The sequence below is a fragment of the Castor canadensis genome, chromosome 11 (assembly GCF_047511655.1).
Source record: "Castor canadensis chromosome 11, mCasCan1.hap1v2, whole genome shotgun sequence".
Lineage (NCBI taxonomy): Eukaryota > Metazoa > Chordata > Mammalia > Rodentia > Castoridae > Castor > Castor canadensis.
This window is the reverse complement of record NC_133396.1, coordinates 5,985,531-6,004,431: the sequence shown is the minus strand read 5'-3', so window position 1 is coordinate 6,004,431 and position 18,901 is coordinate 5,985,531. Positions and strand designations below refer to the sequence as shown.

Sequence of the window (18,901 nt, the reverse complement as noted above, 5' to 3'; positions counted from 1 at the left end):
TAACTGAATCAGCCAGAAGGAATAATGATTTTTCAGCATCTAACAATACCTTGCAAGGTTTAACAAATACTCAAGTGACCAGTTTTGCCTCTTGACCTGGAGGTTACAATGGACATACAAAAATTTACGAGCAACCGTATTTGTGTCAGTTTCCAATTGCTGGACTTTTTTTTTTGGTGCTGGGGCTTGAACTCAGGACCTACACCTTGAGCCATTCCACCAGCCCTATTTTTGTGATTTTTTTTTTTTTTTGAGATAGAGTCTTAAGAACTATTTGCCAGTGCTGGCTTTGAACCAATATCCTCCTGATCTCTCTCTCCTGAGTAGCTAGGATTATAGGCGTGAGCTACCAGCACCTGGCTTTGCTGGACTTGATAAAAGTCCAAGTCTAGTGTTCTTCAGGGGATTGTTAGTTCAGCCTGTGTTTCCTGATTTGCAAATCTATTCTCCATCAGAATAAAATGGTCTTTATTTTAACTTAATGTCTAACTTCTTGGTTTACAACTTCAAATAATAAACTTTGAAAAGAAAGGGAAATTCACCAGGTCATGGGTATGCAGAAATGCATTCTGTAAGGACTGTAAAAAGGAAGTTGAGGGGCGGGGATGGGGTGGGAGGAGGGAGGAAGAGGCCCAAACAATGTGTACACATGTAAGTACATGTAAAAATGATAAAAGAAAGAAAAGGAAGTTGGGGGGCCCCAACTCCAACTCCATTCTTCTACCAGTTTGGAGGTAGAAGCAGATCCAGGTTTGGGGGCTTGAAGCTTATACATTTTGGAATCCCTCTTTAAGAAACACACAATTCTGAGTACACATTGGTAAGGCCACCCTGAGGCCTCTTGACAGGAGGGGAAATGTCAGGAAGAGGAACTCACATGCAGAGGAAGATAGCAGGAGGCTCAACTGATTCCACTAAAATAGCCAATCTTTGCAAGTTTTAGAAAAACACATGACCATGTGACTGCATTTCCAGGGCTGCTCCCTGGCCATGGAAGGGGCTGGTTGTCTTCAGTGTCACCGGGCGGTGCACAGTGACTGTTCATGATTGACCTGAGTTAGCAGCAAGAAGCCCCCCTGGTTCCAGGTCTCAGAAGTTAGAGGTCCTCTCTGGCCTTCTCTACCCAACACTGCTTCTTTCCAGTCATGGAGTGATCTCCTTCCACTGAGCTGCAATTGCTTCTGTTCTCCAGACTTCCTGAGCAGGGTGCTAAGAGGAGGTGCAGGGGTACCAGAGCTATTCACCAGGCAGGCCTCTTGATGCCCAGTGAACCAAGTACATTTCATTTGTGCTGGACAGTCATTTATTGTGTACCATGATATTTTAATGTGATCTTACTGTGCTGCCCAACTAGTTTTGAACTTCCAGACTCAAGCAATACTCCTGCCTCAGTCCTCCAAGTAGCTGGGACTACAGATGTGCACCACATCTAATATATTTAATGTATATTTACATGTGGAAGTGAAAGAGTAAAAACCTATTTGGGGCTGAAAGTAAAAAACTTCCCCAGGTCAAGCAGTGGTTGTGGAAGGGTATGAGACTCCCTCTCTCAGTGAAGTTTGCTTTCTTTTTTTCTTTTTTGGTGGCACTGGGGTTTGAACTCAGGGCTTCACGCTTGCTAGGTAGGCACTCTACCACTTGAGCCACTCTGCCAGCCCCAAATTTGCTTTCTTAATGGCTACTACAATTCTAGTTGTTCATGATATTGGTCCCAATACCAAATGGTTCACCCGATGACAGCGCCCAACCCTAGTAAATCCCTGCTGCTTCTCATCCCTCCTAAGAAACGGAGCTGATCCTTTTCTCCCGGAACCCTTCAGCACACACTGGACCAAACTGCTCTCCTTCCCTACCCACTGCAGCTCCTGGAGGTGAGCACCTGCAGATAGGGAATCCCGAAACCATACCTGGCCATACTCTGTGCTTTGAGGAAAGCTATCCTGTGGCAGGGAAACCTCTTAGTGCAGTTTTGCATGTAAAGGGAAAGGCTCCCGGAGGGCCAGTTCTAAGATTCTCTCTCTCTCTTTTTTTTCCTTTTTTCTTTTATCTTTTTTTGTTTCTTTTTTGAGACAGGGTCTCTTCATCTAGCCCAGGCTGGCCTTGAACTCAAAAATCTCTTGCCTCTTTTTCCTAAGTGCTGGGATTACAGGTATGTACTGCCAGGCCAGGTTCTAAGATTGTCTTACGGAAGGGATGAACATTTTATAGGAAAAGAGAACTGTCAGAGAGCCACTGTGAGGCCAGAGGTCACTGGGCTTCTGACTAACAACAGCTGGGTAGAGGGTGGTAACTGATTTCTCAGAACTATTTTAACTGCATTCAAGCTTATCTAAAAATTGTTTAGCTATCTTATGACAGATGCTATTCTTCCCCCATGAGTTACAACAGCTAAAAAACAAAAACATTGCCCAGACCAGTCTGGAACAATTGTTCCTCCCTCACTCCCTTCTTCCCTCCCTCCTTCCCTCCTTCCCTCCCACCTTCCATCCCTCCCTCCTTCCCTCCCTCCCTCCATCTCTCCTTCCATCCCTCCCTTCCTTCCTTCTCCTTTTCCTTTTTTCTTTCTTTCTTTCTTTGTTTATTTAAATAAAATTAGGGAGAACATGTCTTTAAAAAAAAAACAAAACAGAAAAGAAACCAGCAAAACAAAACAACTTTCTAAAGTTAAGAATATTGCTCTAAGATAACTAGATAACTGAAAAGGCTAAAAAAGAATTGAAAGATGTCATAAAACAGCAGCCTCAAGAAAATATCACCACCAGCAGGGCTGGAAGACCAAAGGGAAATGTTGGAAATATAAAATAGAGAAGCTGCTTTGTTTTTGCATGTGTGTGTGTGTGTTGCTGAGATTGAACCCAGGGTCCCACATGTGCTAGGCAAGGACTCTACCACTTGAATTAGTCCCTCCACCCTTTTGTTTTTGTTTTGAGACAGTCTCACCACTACCTTTGCCTCTTTGCCTGGGCTGACCTCAAATTTTTTTAATTTTTTAAATTTATTTATTTTTGTGGTACTGGGGTTTGAATTCAGGGCCTACACCTTGAGCCACTCCTCCAGCTGTTTTTTCGAGATAGGATCTTGTGAACTGTTTCCCTGGGCGGCTTCAAACCGTGATCCTCCTAATCTCTCCCTCCTGAGTAGATAGGATTACAGGCGTGAGCCACTGGTGCCCAGCTTGACCTCAAATTTGGAATCCTTCTGCCTCTTCCTTGGTGTAGCTGGTATCACAGGCGCGAACCACTATGTCAGACCTAAAAAATAGAAACGTCAATGAGGAACCCTATAGGACTAGAACCCAGCCCTTGGAGGAGAGGGCACCAGCTCTGAAGGGAGCTCAGGGTAACAGATTTTGCAAGGGTTGGAAGAAGCAGAGACTGGATTCAGTTTTTGCTAAGGAAATACAGTTGTCCTGGTGCAGTACTGGTGGGGCAGTGAGCAGTGTGGAAGCAGTGGGCCCTTCCCCAGCCCCGCAGGCCTCTCTGGTGCCCCTGTTGGCAGAGCACAGCAGGAAGCGGGGGGGGGGGGGGGGGGGGGGGGGGGGGGGGGGGCAATGGAGAAACAGGACTGAGATGGGACTTGCAGAGTACCAGCCACATCACAGAGTGGAGGTTAGTGGGTGGGTGTCCCCCTCCCCAAAATTGATGTATTTAAGCCCTAACCCCCAGTACCTCAGAATGTAAGCTTATTTGGAAATAGGGTTGTTGAAGACATAATTAGTTAAGATGATGTCTTTATGACAGGCCCTAATGCAATATGTCTGGAGCCTTATACGAAGGGAAAACATGATCACCAAGGTGCACACAGGGAGATCCCCGTACAAAACAAAGGCAGAAACTTGCAAGCCAAGGAGTCCACATGCCAGCAAGCCAGCTACTGTAAGCCGGGAGAGTGATGTGGACAGGTTTGCCTCCACAGCCCAGAGCACCTTGGCTTTGGATACCCTGTGAGACAGTGTTTGGATTGTTTAAGTCACTTGCTTCTTGGATCACCTGCTTCGTGGCATTTTGCTACATCAGCCCTGCAAACTGAGGGTTTGTAGCTGAGAGACAATAGTTTGGCACAATTCCCAAACATTGCTTGGCATGGGGGAGTTGGGTCACAGCCACGGTGAGGAAGGCATTTGGGCTCAGCAGCAGCCTGGTGTGAAGAAGACCAGAAGTTCCCCATCCACATAAAACCCCAGATTAGCCAGGCACCAGTGGCTCACACCTATAATCCTAGTTACTCAGGAGGCAGAGATCAAGAGGATCATGGTTTGAAGCCAACCTGGGACAAATAGTTCATGAGACCCTATCCTGAAAACACCCAACAGAAAATAGGGCTGGTGGGGTGGCTCAAGTGGTAGAGCTCCTGTCTAGCAAGCATGAGGCCCTGAGTTCAAACCCTAGTACTGCCAAAAAAAAATTAACCCAAAAAACCCAGATTATTCTCCTCTGGAGGGGAAGACTCCCAAAACATGCCTAAGGTTGAATTTCTTACCCTCTTGGCATATATTCAAATTCATATTCAAATTTCTTTGATTTAGAAAAGATACCAAAGTGGACCTATCTTGCAATTGGTGTTATGGACAGATGCATGCCTGATACACTGAGTTTGTTCATTTGTTTGCTTTTTCATCCATCCAGTTATCATCTTCCAAATAAGCCAATGAGAAAAAGGAAATTCTTGGTAACCGTCCCCTTTTTTGCCATTCGCTGTTGGCTGAGTCGTGTGTGACAGAGCAGCAGATGCCATGTGAGATGGTGATGTGGACGTGAGCTATTTCGGGGCAGGTCCTTTTTTGGCTGTGGGTATTTGAAGAACACAAGTCCCTGGTTCTTCATCAGGAAGCAGGGCCAAAGTGTGTCTGTGGCTATTTCTGGTTGCTATGGAGCTGGGCCTCACCCTGAGCGTCCTATCTGGACCTCCCACCTCCAAATTGGATTTCTCTGGACGTGGCTGTGAGTCTGCTCTGAGCCATTCCTGCTGGAGGAGCATTTATACAAACCCCTGCTGTCCACTTTCACCTCTGTGCTGTGCAAACTCAGAGACAGGCAGGTCCCCTTTGAAGAAAGCCCCACCCAATACCAAGGAGCCAGGGCTGGAGGGACACCACTATAAGAGGGGGCTTGAGGATAAGAGGGATCACAGGAGGCTGAAACACAAAGGAACCAAGAACCTTGGCCAAAGGCATCCAGTTTGGCAATAGCTGAAATGGAAATTTTAGCCAAGACTTTCTGATTCTGCTATTTTGGTGCTGGGGATGGCATCTGAGATGCCAGAGTCTCAGGCATGCTACGCTTGTGTGGTACCTGAGCCATATCCCCTAGTTTTCTGATTCTAGAAGTCACACACAACACACACACACAAAGCACTGTTTTGTATACTAAAGCAAAACCAGAGGTATTTTGGAGTAAAATTCAAACTTTAATTAAGGTTTAAAAATAAGGTACACAAAAGCCAATCCCCACCAGTGGCTCACACCTGTAATCCTAGCTACTCAGGAGGCAGAGATCAGGAGGATCACTGTTCAGAGCCAGCCTGGGAAAGTGGTTTGCAAGACTCTATTCAAAAAACCCATCACAAAAAAAGGGCTGGTGGAGTGGCTCAAGATGTAGGCCCTGGGCTGGCAAAGTAGCTTAAGCAGTTAGAGTGCTTGCCTAGTAAGTGTGAGGCACTGAGTTCGAACCCCAGTGCTGCTTAAAAACAAATACTAGGAAAAACAATTGTTTACATTAAAAAAAAAAAAGATGTAAGCCCTGAGTTCAAACCCCAATACTGAAAAAAACAAAGAAAGAAAGAAAGAAAGAAAATACCCATGTCCTATGAAAATACCCATAGTCCTATGAAATAGGACTAGAGGAATGGCTCAACTGATAGAACACCTAGCAAGTGTGAGACTCTGAGTTTAAACCCCAGCACTGTGCCAAAAAAAAAATAAATTAATTAATAAAAAAATAAACTTCACAAATCAGGGCACAGTGAGATAAGCCTATAATCTCAGTATTCAGGAAGCTGAGGCAGATCACAAGTTGCATGCCAGCCTGAGCTATGTAGCAAGACCCTGTCTCCATCGATAGATAGGAAGATGATAGATAGATAGATAGATAGATAGATAGATGATAGATAATACAAACTATCAAAGACTAATCCCTGCCTGCCTTGGTGCTGCTACTATAAATCACTGAGCCTGTGTCACCTCTTCTCTAAGGATACTTGGAAAGAACATGAAAGTTCTCCATCCTAAGCCCAGAAGGACAACCTAGGGCCTCCTGATGTTTTCTTTTTGCTTTTTTGCTTGATGGCTCTGGGGACTGAACTTACCACCACTTGCATGCTAGGCAAGCACTCTACCATTGAGCTACACCCACAACTCTGGTCCAGCGGATCTTCTGCATCTTCCAAAAACTGTGACTGAGCAGAAAGGCACTGTCTTCAGGATTCTGAATGCTGGCATCACATGAGAATGTGTGTGCTGGGTGTGGGGCTGAATGGGACACTTTGCAGCTAAATGCTATTTTCCTTTCTGGACCAAAAACAAGCTCCAGGCCCATAGAGCTGGCTGCAATCCTCAGCCACGCCCACCTCAGCCTCATCTTCCTGGCCAGGCTCTCCTGCTTAGCCACAGTCTCTGTCCAACCTCACTCTCTCAGCCTGGGAAGAGGAGAGGCAAGTGTTCCTTGGGCTTGGGAGGGGACAGAGGAGGGCCAGAAGAGGCTTGTGGGCCTCTTCCCTCCTGGAGGCCGGGAAAGAGGCACTGGGAGCAGGAGAGCTGCAGGACCTAGCATTCTGCAGCAGCCAAGAGTGGACTGATGTCCAAATCCATTTTCAGCCTGTTGTTTGGAACTCTGGAGTTTATTTTCCCACAGAAACAAAGCTCAAGTGGAGGTTGGCTTCCTGCCTGGCCCAAAAGAGGCGTATTCAGCTCACAACACCATAGCCTCAAACCTTCACCCCTCCACCAGACCCTCAGGCAGCTCTGCCAAGGCTCTGGGGGCCGTGGGAAGCTGCACAGCTCTTACACAGAGCCACAAGACGGGGAAGCAGAACTCTGAGTGTGTCTGAACACATTTCTAAGCACAGGACACACCTAAGCTGTAGATGACAGGGAGAGTGTCCCCAGGGTCTTACTGTGTCTGTGCCTCACGTTTTTTTTCTTTCGTTGGTACTGGGGTTTGAACTCAGGGCCTTACCCTTGCCAGGCAGGTGCTCTACCACTTCAGCCAGTCCATCAGCTGGTTTTTTTGGGATGGGTTTTTTTGAGATAGCATCTTGTGAACTATTTGCCCAGGCTGGCTTCAAACTGCGATCCTCCTGATCTCTGCCTCCTCAGTAGCTAGGATTATAGGTGTGAGCTACCAACACTCAGCTCTGTGCTTCAGTTTCTTCATTTATAAATGGTAATGTGACCGGATCCATGGTTCTCTAACTTTTTCTCTTTTTCAAGCAATCTTGAATAAAACAGATACAATCTTATCTAATTAAAGCCATGACAGAGTTGGTAAAGGATCACACCCCTCTCCCTTTACACCTCCTCCTTGGCAGGCTCTCCACACTTCAGTGTACCTCCTCCTAGGTCTCTCAAGGCATTGTTGGAAAAGTCACTGGGCTGTGTCCATGCACACATCTACATAGGTATGTGTCTAGACAGACATACAAAGACATATATCAACACACACATTTGCAATCATACACTGATGCAGATATACGCACATATATACACACACACCACCCCTCCCTAGCATCCTAGAGTCAGTGGAACTCTGTGGATAAAACTGCAGTCTGGGGGAGGGGGTCTAAAACCCAGCACCCTGCTAACTGTGCAGCCTTTGGGAAGCCAATTCCCACCCCCCAACCTCAGCTGTAACATTGGGATTGGGGATTAAGATGCTTGTTCACAGAGTTCCATGCCAGTCTTTGGAAGCTGGAAGTCACTCTGAAACTGGCACATTTGTGACTGGCTGTGAACATGAACATGACAGGTCAAGCCACATTCCACCGAGAAAGCTCCTCGGGGGCCTGTGTGGGCCCTTGGCTGCCGTGTTCACATTCCTGGACATGCCAGGGCTTCCTGGAGTGTCCAGAGCAGAGGGTTCCTGGGTAAGGGGAGCATGTGAGGTGAATAGTGCCAAGCTGGAGGAGATGAGACAGAGCAGGTGGCCTAGGGGTGGGAGAGGCCCTGTGGAAGATAGAGACTTGTAGCAGGTAGGGAGGGGCTTTAGGAAGCCCCAACTGGCCCACCACAATGGAGCCCCTTTGCTGGGTGAGCTGGGACCTGTGGGACCTGTGGCTGCCATGGGAACCCGTTGAGAACACAAAGCACCAGGAGCAGGGAGGCCCCTCCCGGAAAAACAACATCCTGGCTGTTGGGGCCAGGCAGGCTCTGTGGGAGGGGCTATTTTTAGCTGTAGAGGCTGCTGGGGCAGGACTTGTATGGCCTTGCTGTCTGGCTGCAAAACTCACCCATTGTCCCCCTTGACCTTGCCTGGCTGCTGGGAGGCCTCTCTGTCTGCTCCTTGGTCTCCTGTCCACTCGGGTACCTGGGAGCAACCCAGAGAATGAGCTGGCCTGAACACACAGCCACTCTGTAGGCTCAGGTCATCTAAGGCTACATGGGGTGGGGCGGTGGGGTTCTGGGGTGGTAGAGGCCACTGAGCCAGAGGCTCTTCTGCAGCACGGAGTCCTCGGGTTCCTGGGCTAGAGGACTAGCACTGTGCTGCAGCAGCTTAGCAGGGTGCTAAGAGGACACAGACTCCTTTTAGTGAGACATCTGGCTCCACTTTGGGTGGTCTCAGCTTTCATGGGCTGAGAAGGCCGGTAAAAAGCCCAGGTCTGCGGCTCTCTTGCCCACACCCAGGCATCCTGCTGGCTTTCAGTATGTTTAATTCTGGGTACAACCAACACAGGGCACGTCCAGAGCTAGCTGTGGCATCAAGGAGGCTGGTGGGAGCTGGGCTGTCCAAAGCAAACACTAGGACAGCCAGGATGACTATGGGGCTGGACCCTGTGTGACAGGCCACCTCTGGCTGTCCCTGCCTAGAACCAGAGAGTAGAGGTGCCCCAAAGGGCAAACACCCTGTTTCAGCCTCCTCTTCCTGGGCCACGGGCTCTGTTCCCTCTCCCACCTGCCCATTAGGCCACATCGTTGGTGAACAGAGAGAGGAAGGAAAAATGGAGTCATTTATTCAACAAGTGTTTATTGAGCACCGACTGTGTGCCAGGCAGTGTTCGAGAAATCTGGAAAAGAAGGGTTTGGGGCAGCCTGGATCTGCACCAGCTGAACAAAACAAGTCCTCTGGGGGACAGGTGCTGGGGGAACCTCCTCACTGAAAGGTAGAAGGGCAAATTATAGAAGGCAGAGATCTCCAGAACTGAGGAGGCTGGGAGGGGGTGTGTGTGGGACACTAAGGAGGTCCTTCCCAGAGGTTAAGGCCACTGAAGGAGGAGGCTGGCCCCATATCACCTCCTCTTCAGCACCGATATGCAGGATTTTTTGAGGGGCCCAATCTGCAGATGAGCGTCTACACTCTCTAAGAAGAAAGCAGGCTTAAGCCTGTGGGTAAAGAGCCCTGCAAAGTGACTGTCCAGGCGGCTCTGAAAGAGATCAGTGGGGGAGGCCAGGGCGCCACTCCGGCGTGGCCGTGAGGCTTTCAGCCTCCGAAGAAGGCTCAGCTTCCCCTCGCGCACGGCGTAGAAGGCCAGGGCATGGTCAGCATACTCCAGGCAGACCCCGACCGTGGGCGAGAAGGCGTGGGGCAGTGTGGCCTCCAGCCCGTGGAACCAGACAGAGAAGCCACGTCCGTTCCACTGCAGACAGCATGAGTGTGCATTACGGCCCAGCCGGCCCCGGTCGTAGGGCTCTTGTGGGGAGAAGCCTTCAGCCATGACCCCAACACTGACCCAACCCTCGATGATCTCCACCTCCCAGTAGTAGGTGCCCCGATCCAGGGCACCCTCACCCAGCACCTGCTCGCAGTGGGTGAAGCGGGTGGGTGACTCGGGGTAGTTGATAGGACACAGCACCCTCTTGACACCTTTGGTTCCGAACAGCTGCAGGAACTTGTCTGCCGTGTCACTGTCCAAGTCCACGATGTAGGCAACTGGCCCCATGGATGGGAGAAATGTGGGGTTAAGGCCAAACTCAAATGGGACAGAACCCCTGCAGTTGTCCACCTCCCCCAAACATGGCCTTGCCCCTCCTTTGGGACCAGCACAGCTCAGGCTGCTGGAGACGACTCCCTGGGCTCATCTTAACCCCGGGGACTAGGGAGGAGAGTTCAACCCTCTGTGCTGACCCAGCAGTCATAGGAGGCCCTATGGGAGCAGGAGGGCTGAGTCCACTTACATTTCAGGAAATAGTCCCTGGGAGCCTCACTCTCCAGGAGGTTGGTGCTGTCAGGGTCCTGGGGCTCTGTATCAGCTGCAGAAGAGGAGGCAGTGGGGAAGATGTCCCTAGACTGCCCTTGGCTGGGCTTCATGGCAAACGGTTCCACATTGCCCCACAGCCCCTGCCCGCCTGTGGCCGCAATTCCCTCTCTCCTTCTTCCCAACCTGGGGACAGGTACACACCACCCAAATATGGCACCCTGTATTCTCATGCAGACCTGGTACCTAAATTCTGTCTTTGACCCCCTTGCTTAAGGGGCTTCAGTTCCTCCAAAACTAGGAACACTTCCTTTGCCCTTTTAGCTGTAGCCAAAGAGCCAGTTAGTCATCACAGGGTGGCCGCTCTAGTCCCTGGCAGGATTTGGGAGCCTCCCTGTGCTAGGCAGTTTCTCTCCTCCATTCCTGGATGGGCATCAGGCCTGGAGGCCTGTGTTCCCCTTCTGGTGGAGGGTGAGCCATGTTGGGGGAGCACCCACCTTCTGAGCCCAGCTTCTGCAGCCCATCCTCGTCACTGCCCAGCCCCTGCAGCTGCTCCCACTGGCTGGCACAGGCCGAGACCAGCACGTCTCTCACCGCCCGGATGGCTTGGGAGGACTTGGTGAAGCTGAGCTCCCTGGGGGGGCCAGGACCAGGGCCACACCCCTCCTCCAGGGCCAGCCGTAGTGCCAGGAGCTCCTGCACCAGACAAGTGTTCATTAAGGCTCTGTTGGCCACCACTCCTCCTAGCCAGTAAGGGGCAGCACCACCAGGAGGTCAGCACAGCTTTGGAAAGCCAAGCACCCATTGCCCCCACCTCCACTCCTCACCTGTTCCTGTCTCCCCTCCCCTTCTGCTCCGTCTGTGGCTCAGAGCTTTGCTTACCTGCAGGAAGCTGACTGAGTCGGCTTCAGGGACCTGACTGAGGTTGTGGCGGGCCCTGCTTAGGCGGCTGCGCTGTTCTTCCTGTCGCTGCAGGTCACCCTGGGAGTGGCCCAACATGGTGGATTCCCCTTCCTTAATGAAGCCCAGAACCTCGGTCTGGAAGCGCTGCAGGGTGGCCACAGCCTCGGCAAACAGCTGGGTTACCCTCTCCCGCTCTGCCACAGCTGCGCTCTGCACAAGACAGCGGCGGAGGCAGCGATGAGGGCCTCATGCTTCTCTGGCCCTTCGTGTTCACTCTGCCCTCTTAGCGGGACAGAGGGGCCAGCTGGAGCCCATCTTGAATCTGAACCAGGTCAGGGGAGATGATTGTGGTCAGAGAAGACAGGCAGGGATTTGAGCAGGGCTTGTTCGGAGTGAATGGGACCAGGCTGAAAGCTGGGGCCTGCTGCAGCTGCACAGGGGTTGGAGGGGCTAGAGTGGGGTCTGACCTTGACGAGGGCTACTGTTCGTCGGGACTGTGCAATGCTGGCACCCAGCTCATCCATGCGGTCCTCCACAGCGCTCAGGATTTTGGGCTGCTCTGCCTGTGGATGACCCTCTGTGAGTACGGTGTCTATCAGGCCTCAGCCCTGCACCAGGGTCCCAGGACTTGCCAGGGAGAGGAAAGGGGTGACTGGGGAGTGGGGCTGTGGGTGGTCATAATATTCCATAATATGCCAGAGGTGCCTCCAGCCCAGGCTGATTCCATTCCCGAATGCCTGCTGGGGGACCAGGCTGACTGTGGGTGTGTCTGCTTCCCTCAGGACCAGTGGGGCCAGTACAGGGCCATTCTGGATTTCAATGTTGCTCAAAGTTACTTGAGAATTTCCTCCAGTGGGGAAGAGGTATGAAAGTGAGAGTGGAGCGGGCCATGATGCAAAAGAGGGCACTAGCTGTCTTGGGGGATCACTTCCTCCAAAGAACCCGTGTCCCCAATCCAGCTCTGAAAAACGGGGATTCCGGGCAAATCCCTTGGGTTTTATGAGTCACTGCTCCAGGCAGGACAGACGGAAAATCCCCAGGCCAGAGGCGCCAAGACCAGGATGGAAGCCAAGGGAAACTGGGGGAGGGAGGTAACAGGACTTTGGGCACATACTCCCACCACAGCCCCGGAACAGCAGGACAGAGAGGATCTGTGTGCCCAGCTCACCCTCCTTCACACTCCTGTCGCCTGCCACACCCATCCAAAGCGGCTGACTCAGTACAGGGCAAATCTGAGCCAGAACCGACATAAGCCAAAAGTATCAGCCAGCCGATCGGACCCACTGAGGTCGAGGACCCTAACGCGCTCCTTGTTGCTTTACACACTCAGGAACGTTGACCTGGCTTCTTCAGGTCCTCCTGCCCGCCCTCTTCGCGTCCTTTTCGCGTTCTTACTTGTCCCTCTTTTCCCTCTTTCCGGTCTCCACCACCCGGAGCACATGAAAAGATTCTCCGCTTAGAGGAGGAAATTAAGACCCAACTCGAGATGGATAGGGGGGTCCCTGGCCCTCGGCCCCTCCCGCATGGCTGGTCACCCGTTCCCGCCCGCCCCAGGTGCCCCGCGCCCCACCTCCTGGAGCGCGCGCTCCTGCTCCAGCGGCACGAGCTCGTGGCCGCGGTGCTCCTGGGCTGCACAGGCCTCGCACAGGCACACGCGCTCGGCGCGACAGTAGCGCTCCAGCGGCCGCAGGTGGCGCGGGCAAAGGCTGTCCTCCAGCCGGCGCAGCGGCTGCACCAGGCGGTGCCCACGCAGTGAGGGGCTGCGCTCGTGCGGGCCCAGGTGCGCGGGGCAGAAGGAGGCCAGGCAGGAGAGGCAGGAGAGCGCCGCGGGCTGGGCCGCGCCCTCGGGGCACGCGTCGCAGCGCACCGGCTCTTTGCCCGCCCCCCATGGCTCGGGTGCGCAGGGAGCCGACGGTTCCGGAGCGCTGGGTGGCGCGCTGGGGGCCGAGGGTTCCGGCGTCGCGCCCCGGGCCGGGGTGGGGGCCGGGGAAGGCATGGGTCTCGGGCTCAAGCCCTGGCGGAGCTGTAGCAGTTCAGACAGCGTGTGGTTCTTGCGGAGCTGCAGGCCGTCGGGGAAGGGCTCCTGGCACAGCGGGCAGCGGGCCGCGCCTCCGGATCCTCCCGTGCGACCCGCGCTGCGGTGCGGCCAGAGTACGCCCAGGCAGGCCAGGCAGAAGTTGTGGCCGCAGGGCAGCGTCACCGGCTCCCGGAGCAGCTCTAGACAGATGGGGCAGCTGAAGGGTCCGCTGCCGTCCATGGCTCCGTAGCTGCTCGGGCACCGCCTGTTCTGCTCCCGCCTGGGAGGGACCAGGACCGTTCGCGTCGCAGCGCCGCCCCCTGGGACCGAGGCCAAGGGTCCGGCCCCCGCCAGGCTCGGCCCGCCCCCCGAGCAGCCCGCAGGTCCTCGGATGCCCGGCCCCGTCCGGCTGCGGGGGTTCCCTGAGCGCCGGTCCCTCGTGGACTGAGGGGGCCGCCTTGCCGAAAGGGACGAAGGCAGAGAATGCGAAGCGACACACGGGAAGGAAGCAGGAAGGGAGTTCGCCCCTCCTTCCACTCCCCACCTTTGGCCAGCCCCGGGGCTACCCAGGGGTGATGGGGCCCAGCTGTGTTGTGCCAGCACCTTTGCGCTCCAGACCCCTCCCTGGCACAGTTGGTAAAGTCCCTGAGCTGCTGACTGCAGGCCAAAAAGCTGCTGCTGATGGATGTTTTTGCCCCTTAGCGACTCTGTTTACCCCCAATGGGGAACCTGGGCTTTTCTAGACCGGAAATGGGAAGTTGACATCACTCTCCAAATCCCTGGTGTGAGGAATTCAGTTCCGTCCCCTGGACACTCCCAGACACCTGTGGTGCGCCCAGGCAGGGGCTGGGAGTTCCCCAAGAGGAGGTACTGGTTAAGACTGGTCCAACTACACGCTCAAAATGGTGCAATTTATTGTAAGGTGATTATTTGTTTGTTTTGATACAGGTCCCATTGTGTAGCCCAGGCTGGCTTCAAACTCCCCATCCTCTTGCCTCAGCCTCCTTGATGTTCACTACCAGGACCCCACATCTTGTCACAGGTGCGCGCTACCCCACCCGGCATGTTATTGTAAGTTATAGCTCAATAATGTTAAATTTAAAAAAAAGGGGGGGGCCGGGAATGGGAACAAAATAAACAATATTGGTTATGGGTTGCAACCCAACGTAAAAAGAAAAAATCCACGAGTCCATGTTAATACTAACAAGTAATTGGGTAAATGAATAAGTGGGGGAGAGTAGACACATTTCCCATTAAGAAGAATTCCAAAGCTGGCACCGGTGCCACACGCTTGTGATCCTAGCTACTCAGGAGGTAGAGATCAGGAGGACCTTGGCTGGAAGCCAGACTGGCGAATAGTTTGCAAGACTCTGTCTTGAAAGAAAAACCCATCATACACACACACAAAAGGGCTGACTGAGTGGCTCAAGCGGCGTGAATATCTGAGTGTGAGGCCCTGAGTTCAAACCTCACTACCGCCAAAATAAATAATAAATAAATAAATAAAAATAAGAATTCCAAATAATTTTTGTACATGCTCCAAGGTCCTTCCTTGTGGGCTGTGCATAGTGACTTTGTTCTAAAGGAAGCAAAAATGCAGTTTTACAGTGGAGAAAGTTGACAAACACTGCCTTAGCCAGGTGACCGAGGTCAATATCAACAGTGACAGGTCATGCTGATAGCATGGAATCCTGATGTGATGTGATCTTCTTTGCTGAAGACACATAGCCCTTGTCTAATGATGAGAACGACATCAGAAAAATTCCAACTGGGGACAGTCTACAAAACTCCTGACCAGTACCCCTCAAAGCTGTCAAGGTCATCAAAAACAAGGAAAGAGCCTGACACCAGTGGCTCATATCTGTAATCCTTGCTACTTGGGAGGCTGAGATCCAGAGGCTTGCGGTTCGAGGCCAGCCCAGCAAATCGTTTGCAAGACCACATCTCCAAAAATAACTGGATCAAAATGTACTTGAGGTGTGGCTCAAGTGGTAGAGTGCCTGCTTTGCAAGTGTGAAGCTCTGAGTTCAAACTCCAGGTCCACCAAAAACAAACAAACAAAAACAAGAAAGTATGAGAAACTTTCACAGCCAAGAGGAGCCTAGGAGACCTGGTGACTAAGTGTTTTGTGGGATCTAGACAGGATCCTGAAGCAAAAAAAGGGCGCTGGGGCAAACCAGGGAAATTTCAATAAATTACAGGATATAGTTAATAAGAATGTATCAATATTGGCCCTTTAACTGTGGACAAGTGTACCATAGCAATGTAAGATGTTCACCAAGGAGAGAACTGGGTGCCGGGTAGATAGTAACCCTGTATTCTTCACACAATTTTGCTGTCATTTTAAAACTTCTAAAATTAAAAGTCTATTTTAGGGGCTTGGACTGTAGCCCAGTAGTAGAATACCTGCCTACACGCAAAAGGCCCTGGGTTCAATCCTTAGCACTAAAAATAAAAAAATAAAATAAATAATAAAATAAAATAAAAATAAATAAAATAAAATAAGACTAGTGGAGTGGCTTAAGTGGTAGAGCACCTGCCTAACAATCATGAGACCCTGAGTTCAAAACTCCCATACTGCCAAAAAAATTAATTAAATAAAATAATAAAAGGGTTTTTTTCCCCCTGTTTTTTGTTTTATTTTGTTGAGACAAGTTCTTACTATGTAGCCCAGGCTGGCCTTGAACTCATGATCCTCCTGCCTCAGCTTCCCAAGTGCTTGGGATTCCAGATGTGCACCACCATGCCCTGCTAAAAATATTTATTTTGACAGTATAGAATAATTGAGATGATTCTTCCTACCGCTGGCTAATGAGAGCCCGAAGTGGGGGAGATAAGGTTCTGGGAGGCCCTGTGATTTACCTCAAGTGGGAATTAATTGTTCTCACCCTGTTGGGTCCCTTTCTACAGCCTGGTGCAGCCTGCAGACTCCTTTCCAAAGTAACATTTCCAAAAATATTAGTATTATTATTATTACTTGGTATTGCTGATGGAATGCAGAACCTTCTGCATACTGGTCAAGGGCTCTACCACCAGTCTGTAATGCTTTTCTTGTGTGTTTGACACTGGGGTTTGAACTCAGGTCTTTGTACTTGCTTGGTAAGCACTCTACTACTTGAGCCACTCCTCCAGTCCTGTAATACTTTAAATATACAAAATAAGCCAGGGATGGTAGTCACGCCTGTAATCCCAGCACTAAGGAGACTGAGGAAGGAGGATCAAGGGTTTGAGTCTGTGTTCCAAAAATAAAAAAAATAGTGGGTTGGGGATATAGCTCAGTGATGGAGAGATTGCTTTGCATTCACCAGGCCCTAGGTTTGATCCTCAGCACTACAAAGAATAAAATCACAAGAAAAATGTGTAGGGTTCCATGGAAACAAGTTAAATTGAAATACAGGTAAAAGATATTTAGAAAGCAAATCCCTGATAGTTATATATGTATTTTTAACAAAAATAATTTTCAAATAGTGATGAGACTTGTTTCCTGTTATCACAACGCTATGACAATACCTGTAATTTCTGTGGGTGACCTAAGTCACAGGTCCTGATAATCCCATTGTGGTGTTTTCTCTTCATTTTTTTTAAAGGATTTTTTTTTTTTTTTTTTTTTTTGAGATCGGGTTTTGCTGTGTAGCCCAGACTGGCCTTGAACCTGTGATCCTCTTGCCTTAGGATCCCAGGCATGCATCCCATGCCTGGCTAAAATAGTTTTTATTAGTTTCAATTTGAAGAATTTTCTTTTTCTTACAAAGAGGTTCTTGTGGACAGGGCCACTCAGGGTGAGACTCAGGACCTGGAGCTGGTGGGCCTGGCAGGTGAAGAAAGACTGCAGATATGGCCCTTGGGTCCTCTCGGTTTTCACCTGTCAGGCAAGGTGAGGCTTGGCCTGCAGAAGGAGGCTGCAGGACAAGGATCAGTTTAGGAGAGGCCAAGAATCTGAGAAGAAATTAGTGCATGTGAGTTTCCTGGGGCTGCTGTAACAAATCGAGTGGCTTAAAAGTACCATAAACCTGGTGTCTTAAAAACAACAGAATCTTGGGTACCACATACACGCATGCCAAAGACAAAACAAAAATCCAGAAATGTATTCTTTTTGTCGTTGCTGGGGACTGAGGTCTGAACTCAGGGTTTTCCACATGCAAAGCAGGCATTCTACCACTCCAGTCCATTTTGCTCTGGTTATTTGGAGATGGGGGGTCTCACAACTATTTGCCCAGGCTGGACTAGAATCTCGAGCCTCCTGATCTCAGCCTCCCAAGTAGCTAGGATTACAGGCGTGAGCCACTGGTGCTGGACCTGAAGTGTATTCTTTCACAATTCAGGAAACTCAAATCTGCAATGGAGATGTCAACAGGGCTGTTTCCTTCTAGAGGATTTGAAGAATCTGTCCCATGTTTGACTCATCTGTCCCATGCTGTCCTCCAGCTTCTGATGGTGGCTGGCATTCCTTAGTTTATGGAGGTATTCCTCTAATATTGCCCTGTTATCACATGTCCTATTTTCTGTGTGTGTTTTGTTTTTTTTTTTTTGTGTGTTGAGGTTGAATCCGGGTCCTTGTGAATGCTAAGCACACATTCTACCACTAAGCTAAGCTCCAGCCCCCAATTTTCTCTTTCTAAGGACACCAGTCAGTGGATTGTGGCCACCCTACCCCAGTATGTCCTCAGTTTTACTTGGTTATATTTGCTGAGACCGTGTTTTTAAATTAGGTCACAGTCACAGGCACAGGGCTTAAGACCTGAACATAGCACTGAGGGGCCACACAATTCAACCCATAGCAGTGCATAGGCCCACAAAGTTTAAAGAGAGTGCCCAGGCCAGTGGTGACAAGGTCATGTGTGTCCATCCAGCTTCCTGTCCCTCTCTGTATTCTGGGACCCTATCCTTTCCCCATGCTTCAGAACTTACTGCTGCCACCACCCCAGCTCCTTGCCTACCCCTCCTATCTGGCCTGCATCGCTGCCTCTGTTTACCAGTTCTCTGAGTTTAGAAGTGGAAAAATCCCTTTAGGTCACTGAGAACAGTTTGGAAGTTTAAGAAGGCACTTAACAAAATATTAACCAAAGGGAAAACATAAGCAAACAGTAAAAAGAGGAGAAACAGATTGCTGTTCAGAGTCCTTATCCTGATGTGCCTGCCAAACTGCAGGGCAGGCCTGTGACCCCTGTCAGATTTTTTTTTTTCATTGCTGGGGATTGAATCCAGAGCCTTGTTTTTGTGCTAGGCGGACACTCTACCACTGAGCTACATCCCAGTCCTGAAGGTGCTTTTTGTTTTTTTAAAAAAAGCAGCTTTAGCTGGGCACCAATAGTTTATGCCTATAATCCTAGCTGCTTGGGAGGCTGTGATCAGAGGATTGTGCTTTGAGGCCAGCCCAGGCAAATAGTTCATGGGACCTCCATCTCCAAGAATAACCAGATCAAAATGGACTGGAGGTTTGGCTCAAGCAGTAGTGCACCTGCTTTGCAAGCACAAAGCCCTGGGTTCAAACCCCAGTCCCATCAAAAACAAAAACAAAAAAAGCTTTGTTAAGAAATCATTCGGAGCTAGGCATTATGGAGCATGCCTGTAATTCCCAACACTCTGGGGGTGAAGGCAGGAGGGTTAAGAGTTCTAAGCCACTCTGGGCTAAAAAAT

The 18,901-nt window shown here is 50.4% G+C and overlaps 1 protein-coding gene across 2 annotated transcripts; it reads right to left on the bottom strand.

Annotated features, from left to right (window-relative positions):
* Positions 1-9,156: 9,156 nt before the first annotated feature.
* Trim47 (tripartite motif containing 47) lies at positions 9,157-13,571 on the bottom strand. 2 transcript variants are annotated; one of them, XM_074045096.1, is made up of 7 exons: positions 12,818-13,571; positions 11,715-11,810; positions 11,227-11,457; positions 10,842-11,040; positions 10,325-10,399; positions 9,946-10,079; positions 9,157-9,786 (listed from the first exon to the last, which is right to left on the bottom strand). In XM_074045096.1, exons 1-7 carry the CDS (start codon positions 13,502-13,504, stop codon positions 9,439-9,441), a joined length of 1,770 nt encoding a protein of 589 aa, XP_073901197.1. In that variant the 5' UTR covers positions 13,505-13,571; the 3' UTR covers positions 9,157-9,438. The 2 variants fall into 2 exon arrangements, with proteins under 2 accessions (XP_073901197.1, XP_020014925.1); XM_020159336.2 differs by having other exon boundaries at positions 9,157-10,079; positions 12,818-13,569.
* Between the last annotated feature and the right edge of the window lie 5,330 nt (positions 13,572-18,901).